At 35.3% G+C, this 15,352-nt stretch overlaps 1 protein-coding gene across 1 annotated transcript; it reads right to left on the minus strand.

Moving 5' to 3' along the window:
• Window positions 1-10,031: 10,031 nt before the first annotated feature.
• LOC137715945 (homeobox-leucine zipper protein HAT22) lies at window positions 10,032-11,748 on the minus strand. The gene is made up of 3 exons (XM_068455315.2): window positions 10,999-11,748; window positions 10,658-10,737; window positions 10,032-10,538 (listed from the first exon to the last, which is right to left on the minus strand). The coding sequence occupies exons 1-3, from the start codon at window positions 11,503-11,505 to the stop codon at window positions 10,256-10,258; spliced, it is 870 nt and encodes a 289-aa protein (XP_068311416.1). The 5' UTR covers window positions 11,506-11,748; the 3' UTR covers window positions 10,032-10,255.
• Between the last annotated feature and the right edge of the window lie 3,604 nt (window positions 11,749-15,352).

The raw sequence follows: 15,352 nt of genomic DNA on the forward strand, positions 1-15,352 counted from the left end.
AATATTGGAATATATTGTTATGTTACCTTATAACAAATTCACAAGTAATAATATATGAATAGTCAACGAGTTTATATTTTAGAGTACAATATTGATAATCAATTCACGTTGTAAAACGCAAACACAAATACATTATAGTTCGGTACCACAAAATAACTTCTGAAATGGAAAAATTATTTGATAGTATCCACTACCCACTAGTCAAAAGGAAGTTTAAATTATCTGTTTGAAATTTGGCTAATTGTTAATGAGACATGTTGTATTTCTTCACGCGTGTACGAACTAGTCACAAGCTTCCGAGCCCATGACTCATGATTGATAGCCATGTTTATTTGCTTTTTCTTTTTTCTTACTGCTGACTCATGTATGATGGGCACCATAGCATACGTATTTCGTGTTGCTTTATACCCCATGACGCAGCCACGCTCAAGTTTGAATTCAGCTTAGTTGCTTTCGAGTGGCTAAATTATTTAATTGGAAGTATTAATTCTAAATAATTAGAACCGTGGGAACATCGTCTTTAGTTGTATTTGTGTTATGTCATATTCATGCATTAACTATCAAACAAAACCCTAAATATAAAATGCGTAGTTTCGTGTTTTTCTCGGTTCTCTCCCTCTTTACATTCTAAAAGCTACAATGTTGAAATAATATTACACAAAATACAAGTTGACATAGTTCACGTAGAGATGGCAATGGGACAGGGTATGATCAGATTTTCCCTCTCCATTTCGATCCCTAAACCCAATTTGGGAAATACAACATTCTAGAGTGAGTGTTTAGATGCACGTATTTGCCTCCACACATCCTCGTCCCCCTCTCTTATTTTCTTCTTGCATACGTTTCTCATTTGATGCGAGTCCCAACTTAGATCATATTTAAAATAGAAAAATCATCCCTATAATTTTACACTGTAAAATAAATTGTAAACTAAGGCCTCCCGTGATTCAACATTTCATCCTAATGGACACATTAGTCTTTGAAATTGGTTAGTTCAACTCTTTAACGTTGTAGAATCATTAGAAAACGTTTTTTTTTACAAAGAATTTTATCTTTGTTTTGAGTTGAAAAAGACTTTTGTGATATAGAATTATATGTAGGCATGTGAGTCTTTAGTGCACAGACATGAAGTTGCGTCTTCAAACTTTTTTTTTTAGATTAAAAGTTGGAGCAAATCGAATTTTTAACCTAACATATTCATAAACACATTATTTATGTCATAAGAAAAAATGAGTACTTTAAACTCAATTAGTGAAAATTTACTTTTAACTCAAGACTAAATTTCAATCTTCCTTTCCTGATACAAGTAAAAGTATAGTCAAGTAATATATATTTAGTTCTTTAGGAAGACAGACAAGAAAAGTAAAACAGAACAATTGATTATCATCATAATCAAGGAAAAAATCAGCATCATTAAAAAAATAGAAAGAAAAAAAAAATAGCGTGTTTAAAAGTTTAATTATTTTTTTATAAATTAGGGTAGTATTATTTATACACGATTTTTTTTCTCTCAAACACTTTTATTAATTTTTGTTCATTAATCCATTTCAATTCTTTTGATCTGATGGTTGAATGTTGAGAGGAGTGGATGTGAGAGTTAAAAATGAGTGTGTAGACACCACTCATAAATTATTATTGAACTTGCCTTTTGTGAGATGCGTATTGAACATAAAATTTTTTACTTATAAATATAAATAAAATATCATTTTATCATAGTACTAAATAAGTGATGTGTTTAAACTTTTCATTAAAGTCGCATGATAAATGTATTTTCAGATAAAAGTTCGCAAGCAAACATCTAAGAGGGAAAACAATATACAACGGGTCACCACTTTTTTTACTCAACTGGTTCAAAACCCATCATTAGTAAAGTTCTAGAGCTGGTTGGTAGCTGGTCACTAAACCAACCTAATAAACACACTTTCAAACATTAGTGTAATATAATTCCTGCGTAAAGTGATGCAGAATTTTGTGTGATTTGGTAATTTTCGAAATAATATCGACCAATTAACCACAATAGAGTGGTTTAGTAGTTGGGAACGAATTCCAAGTTTGTATTCCGTACGGCACGTTATGAGTTCGATTCCCAACATTGATGAATTACATGATGGTGGTTATAGGAGGTTAAAATATCTTTGTGAACCTTCCCAACACTTAGAAGGATAGACTGTCATCGCGAATCACCAACTAATCACTTTTTGAAGGAGAAAATAATATCAAATATTGAGAATTGTTATTAGTACTTCAAAAATCTTATTTAACATTTCAAACTTTTTATAATTAGAAGAAAAAAAAATATACTTATAAGAAGTGTAAAATAAAAATTTTAAAATGTTAATAATAATTCCCCAAACAATTCCTTACATACAAGTCGACGGACCGGCGATTCATCCAATGGAAGACATGTGTTTTCTGGTCCATTTCTTTATTTACTTACGTATGCGCACACGTAGACATGGGATGCTTTTTATAAAGCATATGACCCTACTGGTTTTTGCCTTCAAATAATTTGATTATGATTTTCTTAATCTAAAACTTTTGTCCCCTTACCATCCCCACACGGTAGACAACAAGTAATCCCTTTAAAATAGCATTTAACAACCCAAAATCTCCCGAAAAGGCAAAACCGGCAAAAACTAACTAGTGCAAAACCGCCACCCATATAGCTTGGCACAGCTTTCACACTCTTTAGCAATCAAAATATTAATTATTTCAAACTTGGAATTTAAAGGGAGTTGAAGGGTTCGCATAAAATTATGATCGTGACAGAAAGTGATGATGAGACCACAAGACAAAGAGGTTTTCCCGGAAAGTGTACTCTTTTCCTAGAAAGTTCCCCTCATGATTTATTTGGTCCACACTCTACACCATCTATTATGATTGATGTGCGGACTTGTATTCAGAACAAACCTTTCTCATCGTTCATCATAGCGTGCCTATAACGTAAACATGTAGTAATTTTTCTTTTTCCTAATCTATCTGGACCCTCCACTTATTTGAGTATATAGCTTAAGCTACTCTCAACTTATTGCGTTTGTGTGTTCCATTATTGTAAAGGTAGACCATACGTTATTTCTTCTCGTGGACTATATGGTCTCAAGAAACAATAGTTACTTAACGTTTGATCTAATCTAACAGATGATGAGGTCCCTTAACTTAAATTTTATTTTCTTTTCCACTGCTACATTAGATCGAATGATAGGTAACCATATTTTTTTCTTGAATTATGTTAGGATTCTGATGGGATTTCTAGTAGCTATTAGTGGTTATAAAGCAATTGTGATTGTGCCAGATGTCATCATCTGAGTGATGAAGTTGTAATGTCACATCCCGGCCCGGGATGGATCACTTCCCGGGCCCACTCCACCACCGTAGCACGATATTGTCCGCTTTGGGCTTACCATTCCCTCACGGTTTTATTTTTGGAAACTCACGAGCAACTTCCCAGTGGGTCACCCATCATGGGATTGCTCTAGCCCCCTTCTCGCTTAACTTCAGAGTTCCTACGGAATCTGAAGCCAGTGAGCTCTCAAAAGGCCTCGTACTAGGTAAGGATGGGAATATGCATATAAGGATCACTCCCTTGGGCGATGTGGGATGTCACAATCCACCCCCCTTAGGGGTCCGATGTCCTCGTCGGCACACACGCGGCCAGGGTTAGGCTCTGATACCAAATTGTCACATCCCGGCCCGGGGGGAACAACTTCCTGGGTCCGCTCCACCACCGTAGCACGATATTGTCCGCTTTGGGCTTACCATTCCCTCACGGTTTTGTTTTTGGGAACTCACGAGCAACTTCCCAGTGGGTCACCCATCATGGGATTGCTCTAGCCCCCTTCTCGCTTAACTTCGGAGTTCCTACGGAATTCGATGCCAGTGAGCTCCCAAAAGGCCTCGTACTAGGTAAGGATGAGAATATACATATAAGGATCACTCCCTTGGGCGATGTGGGATGTCACATGTAATACTTGTAATAAATTTGTTAGTATAGCTGTAATTAGGTAAAAGTAGTTGGGAAAGTTGCTATATAGTTGGAGTTGTAAGAAACAGAAAACAGTTTATGAAATATTATCCAAGTTCTTTTTGTGATTCTCTTTATTCGAGTTCTCTCATGGCTTCTCTGAGTTAAGGTCGATCGAGGGATCTACCATTGGTATCGAGCTAGTACTGATTTCTCCATCATTTCTCTGTTGCCGTATGACTTGTACATCAACAAAGAAAGCTATGGAATTGCTGAATCATCTTGCTGCGATAAACAGCACTCTCAACACACTACTCCAAAGGTTTGACGCCATGGAAGGGCGTCAAGATTCCTTGGATGCTCGAATTGATAAGCTTCATCGCGATTTTCTGGACAAATGTGAAATGGGTTGTCCAGGAGATTCATCAGATGCAACTCGCTCTGACCCCAATCTGCGTGACGATTCAAGAACCCAGAATCTCAACCGTCATGATTCTGGATTTCAACCAAGACCACCTTTGGTAAAATTGGATTTTCCTCGCTTCCAAGAAGGGGACGATCCTCTTAGATGGATTTACAAGGCAGAGCATTACTTTGATTACTTTGATATCCCAGCAGGCAAGACAGTTCGAATGGCTTCCTTTCATATGGAAAGTGAAGCCCTTCAATGGTTTCAATGGGTGAACTGTGTCAAGAACTACCCCAAATAGGAAGATTTTACAAAGATCTTTTGCAAGGAATTTGGTTCATCTGACCTTATGGACTGCATTGAAAATTTGGTGAAACTTCGCCAATCTGGATTGCTCAAGGACTATATCGTGGAATTCAGGAGGTTGGCAAATCGCACAGTGGAAATGACCCCTGGACTCTTGAAAAACTGCTTTATCTAGGGTTTGAAACCAGAAATTCGCCATGATGTCAAGATCCTGCGACCATTTGATGCTCATAAAGCCATTGCTCACTCCCAACAAGTGGATGCCAAACTGGCAGAATTGAAGATTCGATCTTTGTCAAGAAACACTTCCTCTGCATTTCAGTTCAGGCCAACATAGTTATCTGATATCACCAACACACCAAAGACTGAGAATTCTTCAATAATTGAGAATTTTAGGTGCTTAACAATAGTATAAATTGAATTTCGAAGGAAGAACAGGCTGTGTTTTAACTGTGATGAATTTTTTTCCAGAGAGCATGTGTGTACGGGTCCAAAACGTCAAGTGTTACTCATGGATGTGTACGAAGATGGATACCTTATTGAGCATCATCCTGATAATAATGAAGAGCCTGAGGTTACAGCTTGTGCAGTTCATGGAACGTTTGCTCCAAAATCCATCAAGACAATGAAAGTCAGTGGGTTAGTACTAACTTGTCCTGCTATTTTTCTGGTAGATTCAGGTAGCTCGCATAATTTCATTGATATTTCATTAGTCAAACAACTAAAGGGTCATCTAGATACCACACACCCATTCACTGTGAAAATTGCAAATGGGGGATCCCTTATTAGTACTGGATGTTTAGCTCAAGTTTCTATTCGAATACAAGATTATGCCACTGTGCTTGATTTCTATGCTCTTCCCTTAGGTGGATGTGATATTGTTTTGGGCATACAATGGTTAAGAACATTGGGACCAGTACTATGGGACTTTAACAAGATGATTATGTAGTTTGTAGTTGGCAACACGACTTTTTTCCATCTTAAGTCCTCAGTCCCAAGCACCTCAATCCATTTTTTCCTTACAAATGGATAAGTTGCTCAATCATGAACAATGTTTAGGAGCTACTTTATTTGTTTTGCAAGTTAGTGCAGACAACAAAACTCTATATACTCATTCTCAGTTGGATTCTCACCAAGATAATGATTTTGCAAGTTCTTTCAGCAAGGTATCAATCTATTTTTCAAAGTCCATCTGGATTACCTCCATCCAGGCTCCATGATCACAGAATACCGTTGTTGGAAGGATGCAAACCACCTAGTGCTCAACCTTATAAGTATGGTCCATTTCAAAAAACAGAAATAGAGAAATGTGTCAAGGAGCTACTGGAATCAGGTTTCATCAGGCCAAGCCATAGTCTATTCTCTTCTCCAGTGCTTTTAGTGAAAAAGAAAGATGGTACTTGAAGGATGTGCATGGATTATAGGGCACTTAATATACTCACAATCAAAGATAAGTACCATATACCATTGATTGATGAGTTATTGGATGAGTTATTTGGTGCAAAATATTTTTCAAAACTGGATCTTAGATCCGGTTATCATCAAATTCGTATGCACCCTAAAGATATTGAAAAAACTGCCTTTAGAACTCATGAGGGACATTATGAGTTCCTAGTTATGCCCCTTGGCTTAACAAACGTCTCTGCATCTTTCCAAAGCCTTATGAATGAGATTTTTAGGCCTTATTTCAGGAAATTCATTTTAGTTTTCTTTGATAATATTCTGATGTATAGTGCTTCTTGGGAATTACACCTGCAACATTTTAGCCTTGCTATCAATTTACTCCAAAATCATCACCTGTTTGTGAAACTGTCTAAGTGTGAAACAATGAATTGAATATTTAAGCCATTTGTTTCTCAGAATGGAGTATCTGCTGACCCTTCCAAACTAAAAGCCATTGCAGATTGGCCTCTCCCTATTTCTGTGAAAGCTTTACGGGGTTTTTTAGGCTTAACTGGTTATTATAGGAAGTTCATTCCTCAATTTGGAAGAATTAGTGGACCCTTGACTCAACTCACTAAGAAGGATGGGTTTAAATGGAGTTCTACATCCATTGATGCATTTCAGGAATTGAAAAATACAATGTTGTCTCCTCAGGTTCTAGCACTACCAGATTTTTCAAAACCATTTGTTATTGAAAGTGATGCTTCAGGCACTGGGATAGGGGCAGTTCTGCAACAACAAGGTAGACCTATTGCATTTACCAGTCAAGCTTTGGGACCAAAAAATCAAGCACTATCTGCATATGAAAGAGAAATGTTAGTTGTGATTCATGCAGTTAAAAAGTGGCAGTCCTATTTACTGGGAAACCATTTCATTATAAAGATAGACCATCATAGCCTCAAATATTTTCTCCAAAATCGAGCTAATTCTCCTTTCCAGCAAAGATGGGTTTCCAAGTTACTTGGATTTGATTATGAAATCCAGTATAGAAAGGGCAGTGACAATAAGGCAGCTGATGCATTATCTAGAATGTTCACTTCTCAAGTTAATTCAGCTATTGATTCAGGTAATGAACTTGCTATGGCTTCAAGCATGGTTGGGAGTAATGATCATAGCAATATTGCTTCAACTACTTTGGAATGCACAGACTTTGACAATGATTTAGTTGCCTTATCATATGCTTATATGTCTTGGCTCGATGATCTGCGGAGGCATGTTGAAAAAGATGATTGGATTTTATAGAAGGCTTAAGCTATTTTACACACACACACACCTATATTGGACTCTATTAAATTTGCTCAAATATCAGCTTGATAATAGATTCTTGAAGTATAAGACTAAGATTGTTATTAGTCCTACAAGTCCATCGAGATCAAGGATACTTGAAGAACACCATTGTACACCATCTGCATGCCATGAAGGTTTTCTTAAAACCTATAAAAGGATATCTAGATCTTTCTATTGGGAAGGTATGAAGAACAATATCAAAGAACTGATTGCTGGATGTGATGTTTGTCAAAAGAATAAGTATGGGATATTTGCACCTGCTGGACTTTTTAATCCATTACCAATCCCTCAAAGAATTTGGTCTGATATAGCCATGGATTTTGTCACTGGACTCCCTCTCTGCAAGGGTAAATCAGTTATATTTGTCATTGTTGACAAATTCTCAAAAGCTGCACATTTTTTACCTTTATCTCATCCATATACTGTACATTCAGTGACACAAGTCTTTATTGATCAGATGTTTAAATTGCATGGAATGCCTACTTCCATTGTATTTGATAGAGACCTAATATCCATCAGCTCATTTTGGAAGGAATTTTTTAAACTTCAAGGATCCAAGCTTTGTCTCAGTTCAGGTTTCCATCCTCAAATTGATGGACAAACTAAAGTTCTAAATAGATGTCTGGAAACATATTTGAGGTGTTTCTGCAGCTTGCAACCCAAAGCAATGGTTGACATGGCTTCCTTGGGCAGAATGGAGCTATAACACCTCATACCATTCTGCAGCTAAAATGACACCTTATGAAATAGTGTATGGACAACCACCACAACATGTTCCACTCTATGAACTTGGTACAACAAAAATTGATATGGTGGATCAATGCTTGAAAGACAGGACGAATTTTATCTCTGTTAAAGACCAATTTAGCAGCTGCTCAGGAACGAATGACAACTCAAGCAAACAAACATCGGACTAAGAGATCATTTGCAATTGGTGACTTTGTCTATCTCAGATTGGTTCCCTACTAGCAGAAGTCCCTAGCCTTGCATCCCTTCCATAAGCTGCATCCTAGATTTTATGGTCCCTTTGAGATTCTTGATCAAGTGGGGCCTATGGCGTATAGATTGAAACTCCCAAGTCATTCCAAAATCCACCCAATTTTTCATGTTTCATGTCTAAAAAATAAGCTAGGAACTACAATCACTACTATTCCTTTACCAACAGTTCAAGATGCTGGCTTAATGACTGATGAACCTGTACCAGAAGCTATTTTAGACTGCAGAGTGGTTAACACAGGAACAACTTCAATCACAGAAGTGTTGGTGCATTGGAAAAATCACCATGCTGCAGATGCATCTTGGGAAAGCTTGGATACTCTATAGTCGAAGTTTCCTGACTTTAAGCCTTGAGGACAAGGCTGATTTCAAAGGGGGGGAGTAATGTTAGGATTCTGATGGGATTTCTACTAGCTATTAGTGGTTATAAAGCAATTGTGATTGTGCCAGATGTCATCATCTGAGTGATGAAGCTATAATACTTGTAATAAAGTTGTTAGTATAACTGTAATTAGGTAAAAGTAGTTGGGAAAGTTGCTATATAGTTGGAGTTGTAAGAAACAGAAAACAGTTTATGAAATATTATCCATGTTCTTTTTGTCATTCTCTCTATTCGAGTTCTCTCATGGCTTCTCTGGGTTAAGGCCGATCGAGGGATCTACCAAATTATAGGGTAAATAAACGGAACTGAAATTTTTTAAAAGGATTTAGGAATTTTATTCCATAGGAGGGGAAGGTGGATTGGATCCTTGTTAGGGTTGGGGTCCATGCATCAAATGGGGAAGTAGATTCTGACTTTGATACAAAATCTCTTGATAAGATTTTATGAAAGAAATAAGATTAAGAGAGCCATTGGTATATCACGTGGGTTGTGACCCCATTGGTCCTTGGTAAAACCATAGCATGTCACGTGACCATAATCCTTCATTAAAATTATTAATTTTTATATGTTGAGTAAATAATATTTTGCACCCTTCAATTTTGAATCACATAACAAACTCATACCTTATTTTTTGAACATTGTAATATTAGATGAAAAATCATCTAAAGTGCGTTATATGCAAAAAGTATATGCATGAAACACTTTAAATATTTTTAGAACTCAAAAAAATGTTTAAAATTTAAAGACATTTTCCAAATGAGCCCACAATATATAGTTAACTCGAATTAATGAGTTTACAGCAAATTCAAATTTTCTCAAATGATACAAGAATATACATGCATGTTTACTTCAAACTTATTGTGAGTGATTGCTATTTTCTTCTAAACCACTTTTATCCTAAGAATTGATACTTCTGTCATATGCACTGTTTTTCTTCTTCTTATTTTTGGTGTCTTAAAGATACAAAAGGAAAAGAATTTTGTGGTGGATATTGTAATTATTCCGATAATTACGATTGTTCCAAAACCTTTGTTTGGTTGAGTGGTTCGAGATTTCAATCCTATCTGATATTTCATACATCAATGCCAACCTCTTTCACTAAGTCATGCATGAAGATTGTGGTTTGTTTAAATTTTCATAGATTATCAGATATTTTCATGCTTCCTTACGTAAGCTATGCACACTTGGTACAAAAATCAACTCCTCCAAGAAACTTTTTTTTTAGCATCGATTAATCAACAAATAAATAAGCAATAGTAATCCCTTCATAGATATATATTTCTTGACGATTTACAAACATATATAATTAAAAGCAAAAAGTAAAAGTAATTGATCAGTAATAACTATTTTCTACATATTAATTACACTAGTCCTTCGTTCCACTACAAAGCCCTTAACCAAAAATATAGGGATCATGAGGGTTTGATTTCTCTTAAATCCATGCCTAACACAACAATAATTAATATCCCAATCAACAAGCTGCTGAGGGATTGGTAAAGTGATTGTAAAAGTGAGGTTTTGGAGCCATAGAAAATGGGCTCTTGGATGATCCCTCGCTACCCACACCTCCGATTCTTTCACAAGATGGACACATAGTGAGGGTGGCTGCTGGCATGTGCATGTACAAAGGTTGGCTTAATTTCAGTGCCTTGAGTTCTATCAGCTCTTTTTGTAGCCTCCTGTTCTCATCTGTTAGTGTTTCACAGCACTTCTTCAAGAACTCACAGTCTACCTCAGTTTGCTTAAGCTTTGTCCTGCGAATTAACCGATCAAAGCCAACATAATCAATTTCTGTGTATTTATTACTTTCTGGACCCATTGGACAATAACCCAGAAACTTTTATTTGGCCTGAAATTAATTTTTAATAGATACCTGGCTCTCCTATTTTGGAACCATACTTCCACTTGTCTTGGCCTCAAGTTTAACTGCCTGGCTAAAGCTTGCTTTTGCTTCTGTAAATAAAGCCAATGAAATTAATATATGTTTTCCTGGAGACAATATTAGTAATAAAAGATAAATGATTTTCAGACATGTTTCCTTTCTCGTGCACATTTGTTTTATTTCTGACTTTTGAATTGAATAAAGTAAAAAGAAAATCAAGATACAAAAATAAACAGCGACCTGCAAACTCTTTCTCTGATCAAATAGCCAACTAAATGATGATTAGAGAGAGAGAGAGAGAGAGAGAGGAGGGAGGGAGAGAGAGAAATTACAGGATTTAGAGTGCTATGTTGTTTGAAGCTTTCCTCTAAGAGAGCAGATTGTTCCTTGGTGAGCCTAAGCTTCTTTCTAGGATTAGAACCGTCTTCATCTTCATCACTCACTCTTGAGGAGACTTTCTCATCGACCTCAACCTCTTCACTGCTGATGTCTCTCTCCCTCTTGACCACTCTTCCACTAGAGAAGGAGTTAGAGACTGCGCTATGACTGTGAGGAGAGGACGCTGCTGCAGCTTGCCTGTACAAATCAACTGTTTCCTCCTGAGAAGAATTACCAACCTTGTAAATATTGGAGGCTACCATTTGTTGATGATACGGCTCACCAAAAAGACCTAAAGTTAAAGATGGCTCAAAATCACCACTTGTTGGAGCAGAATTTAGGGAAGGCTTAATATTATTCTTTGCAAACTTTGTAGGGTTAGAACTCTCCTGAGAAGCAGACGATGTGAGACATAAGCCTAATACAAGGCCTGTGTTACAAGCATGATCATCAAAACCCATTTGGCAGAAGAGAAGAAGGAAGGAGGAGGAGATGTAATTGGTGGTTTGTTATGTGAAGTGGGGGGTTGGGAGAGATAATATATATGGTTAAAGTTATGGGAGCAGAAGGGTGTGCGTTATGAGTTTGAGAGAGAGAGAGAGAGAATTAGGAATGAGACTTTTGTGGGGGCGTTGGGCGGGTGTGGGTGGGTGGCTATGATTATTAATCAAACGAAGGAATGAGTAGAGAAACGAATCTGGGGCATTGGGAAATTATGAAGGTACCTCCCTTATCTATACATAGGTTGACCATTTGAGTCCCACTACCATATAATATTATACATAACATTACATAAATCTCCATTCCACTATTATATCCCCCCTTTCTCTCTCTCTCTCTCTCTCTCGAACTCATATATATGCTATTGCTTGCTGCTAGAATCCCATGGCAGTGGGAAACACATCAAGGAGGATGATTCGCTTGTGCTTCGCCACCCATTAACGTACCAATTCTAACTATTGCTAGCTACTACTTTAATTTTCTTTTCATGTATGCTTCCTCTTGCGTTTGTAGGTTCTCACTTTACATGTATATCAATTATTGGGCACACTTTTTCTGTTTGTTTTCTTACTTGTAAGGTTCTAAAAGATGTTAAACATGCTAGGTGCTAGTTGGACGGCATATTGAGGCCTCTATAGTGCCTAAGAGACTAGGCAGGGCCTCGGCAGACTTAAGTAAATGTGTTATATATTGTATAAACAAGTGTATGCTTATACTTAAAATTACATAATTTCACTAGGATACGTAAATTGCAAATAGAATGACATATAGATTATAAAGTATTGGAACATAATGAAAACATGGGAACAATCATATAATATGTGTTCAACTAAGTATTTAATAAGTCTCTTATAATATATTGAAAAGAAAAAAAATTGCCAAAGAAAAGTTATCTATTTTCTGTTTAAGTGAGAGTTGCGACTGAAGTGGGCGCCTAGGTGGGTTTGGACAGGCACCTAAGTAGGTGTAGACGATCTTCCTTAATTTTCAAATGTCTAGAAATTAATTAGGGTGGTAGCTAGTAGCCTAACGCCTAAACAACATTAAGTGAGGATTTATAAAACAAGTGTGTCCTAGCAAAAGTAGTTCGTGACATATTTTCATCAGAAAAACAAAAATGTTGTGCACTAAAAAATGTATGGTCATTTGCGCTTTTAGATTTGATATTGAAAGTGTATATTAAACAAATATGTTTTTAATGTCATCATCTCAACTTATGATATCAAATTCAACTGTGAGTGATCATATATTCTTAATTACTAGATTAGGAAACGTGACTCTAATATTTATGCCCAATTAACTAGTGTGGGATTTGCTCATTCAAAGATTGCTTTATCTGATTGGAAAAGGAAATAAATAAATATTGAGAAGATCATGATTGGATATTAAGAAGTTGTTTTTAGTTGTAACAGCCCACTTGAACTGTCTCCCACTATATGCTTGCTTCGTTCAACTGGCTAGAGAGATGGACATGCATCACATATGTGTCACCTCCTTGAATATTGCATTCCAACTTTTTATTTAATGGGGATGGGTCGATATTTTAGAGAGGTGGGTGGTTTTTAATGTTTTCTTGGTTAATTATGATTTTAATTGAGAGAGATTCAAAAGAGATGTCCACTAATATAAATGTGTACACACAAATATATATCTAGCATTGCATATATAATTAGTGTTGGATTAGCAGTAATTTCCTTTGTTTTCTTTGTTTGTTTTGTGAGAAAAATAAAGAGAAAGGGAAAAAAGAAAAGTTGGTCGAAAACATCCCATTGGAGGAGTACTACTGCTAATACAATTCAATTAAAAAAGTTATAATTGTGCCACGAGAATATGATTCATCAACAAGAATCCGGATTCTTGCTTAACTAGAAAGTTGATATGGAGTGTGTGGGACCTACTCCTCTCTGTTCATACAAATACAAATACAAATACAAATAATAGTAATTAAGCACTCTCTCAATAATATTATTGCTTTGTCGGCGAACGATCGATGCTGATGAGGAGAGCTGAGTTGTTAGGTCACCTATAAAACATGATAACTCTAAAATAATGCAACGCAAGACAACAGCAATACAAGCTTCTATGCTTATTAACTCCAATTACAATGTTAATTTAAGGAAAAATAATTAGGGTTTGAGAGAAGGAGGATCACTGTTTAATTATTAAGCTTAGACATTCATTGACGAGAATAGTGTGGTGGCATTAGTACTGCTCCATTGAAATATAAAGTCCACAATTATATATATATATATATATATATGTGGGATTAATTCTTTAGTTGTTCAAGTTTGAAAAATGATACAAAGTAGTACTTTCTCATCAAGAATTCAAAGGGGATTTAATTATTAAACACTTGCATTATCACATGATTTTGTTTTGAAATGCCATGCATGCAATTCTATATATTCAATGGTGCATATGCTCCTAATTCTATAAGAACTTCAAAATTTAGATCCAAATAATAAAGAATTTAATGCGCTTCAGATTATCAAAGATACTTATGAAATATTTGACCCAAAAAAAAAAAAAAATTAAAATGCATTTGGATTACAAAAAAAATACTTGAAATGATTTCTAGAAAAGGCATCTATGATGTGTTTTTTTAAGAAACTTTTTCAAGTACTTTTTAAAGAAACACTTGCATTTTCATTTAAATATTAATCTTATTATGATACAAGCGTTTTTTGTTGAAATCGCTTTTGAATAAAAGTGCATTTTAGAGACCCTAAGATTATTGGAATCATATACATTTCTTAACCTGTCGAATTCGCTCGAGACATTTGATTAGCAATATATGATTCACACATGCATTATTGTGGTGCTATATTCATTATTCTACTTGCTCAAAATATCAAACATGGATTGAAAACGTGGTTAAACTTATTCTTTATATTTCGGCTAAAGAATAATAACATCTTAGACAGTGGAGAAATATTGACTACATATGGTTCATTTGAGAAAACAAAAATGTTATAAAGAATATATGGTTGAACCTAAACTTTCAAAGAACGTATAAGGTTCTTTATTTTCCACTTTTGACCCATAGCATTCAAGGGTCACTTTATAATTTTATATACAAATAACTAATAATTATTAGACTGAAGAAAGATCGATAAAATGATTAGAGTTCAAGAAAATTATTTAGTATTATAATTAAAAGTAATCCTAGTCCTAGAGGAATTACTTTTTTTTTTTCCTTCTCTTTTTTGCAAACGATTATTTATTCCAAATTCATCTAAACGGAAATAAAACTTCAAATGTATATGCATATGGTGAAAGACACTGCTTTAGCCATCTTACTAAACTTAAGACTACATCACATTTTTGGTCTGATAAAACTATTTGTACTGTATAATAATTCTCCACAACTCATTCCTCCTACATACATGGCATCATCTCTATTAGTAATGCCATAAAATATGTGACCTAAAAATAGGATATAAGGAGTCTTTTATTAAATGAAAAAAAAAATAATGAATCCATTACGTGTTTGTAATTAGATTACACCATGGCTCATGCGTGTGTAAAGATTGGTCATGACTCGTGAGTGATGTCTTTGAAATGTTTCAACTTCTCCCTTAATTATATATATATATATATATATATATATATATATATATAACTTTTTTCTCGAAAAGAAACTTATAATTGAGTAGCATGTTCGTTTTCTCATTTTCAAAATATTATTATTATTATTATTGTGCTTGAGAAAAGTAAGGATGGATATTTAGGAAAGGGTAATGTAGGGATACCAAATTTTTTAAATCATATTTGTAAATCAATTGACGTGGTTGTAGATGATTGAAT

This window comes from Pyrus communis, chromosome 15 (assembly GCF_041283825.1).
Source record: "Pyrus communis isolate YQ-2024b chromosome 15, ASM4128382v1, whole genome shotgun sequence".
Taxonomy (NCBI): Eukaryota; Viridiplantae; Streptophyta; class Magnoliopsida; order Rosales; family Rosaceae; genus Pyrus; species Pyrus communis.

What these genes read in the sequence shown, in the direction of transcription:
- LOC137715945 (XM_068455315.2), bottom strand. Translation starts at nt 11,505, where the DNA reads ATGGGTTTTGATGATCATGCTTGTAACACAGGCCTTGTATTAGGCTTA. An exon ending in AACATAGCACTCTAAATCCT is followed by an intron (nt 10,738 to 10,998) that starts GTAATTTCTCTC and finishes CTTTATTTACAG; the next exon opens with AAGCAAAAGCAAGCTTTAGC. An exon ending in TTCCAAAATAGGAGAGCCAG is followed by an intron (nt 10,539 to 10,657) that starts GTATCTATTAAA and finishes GTTAATTCGCAG; the next exon opens with GACAAAGCTTAAGCAAACTG.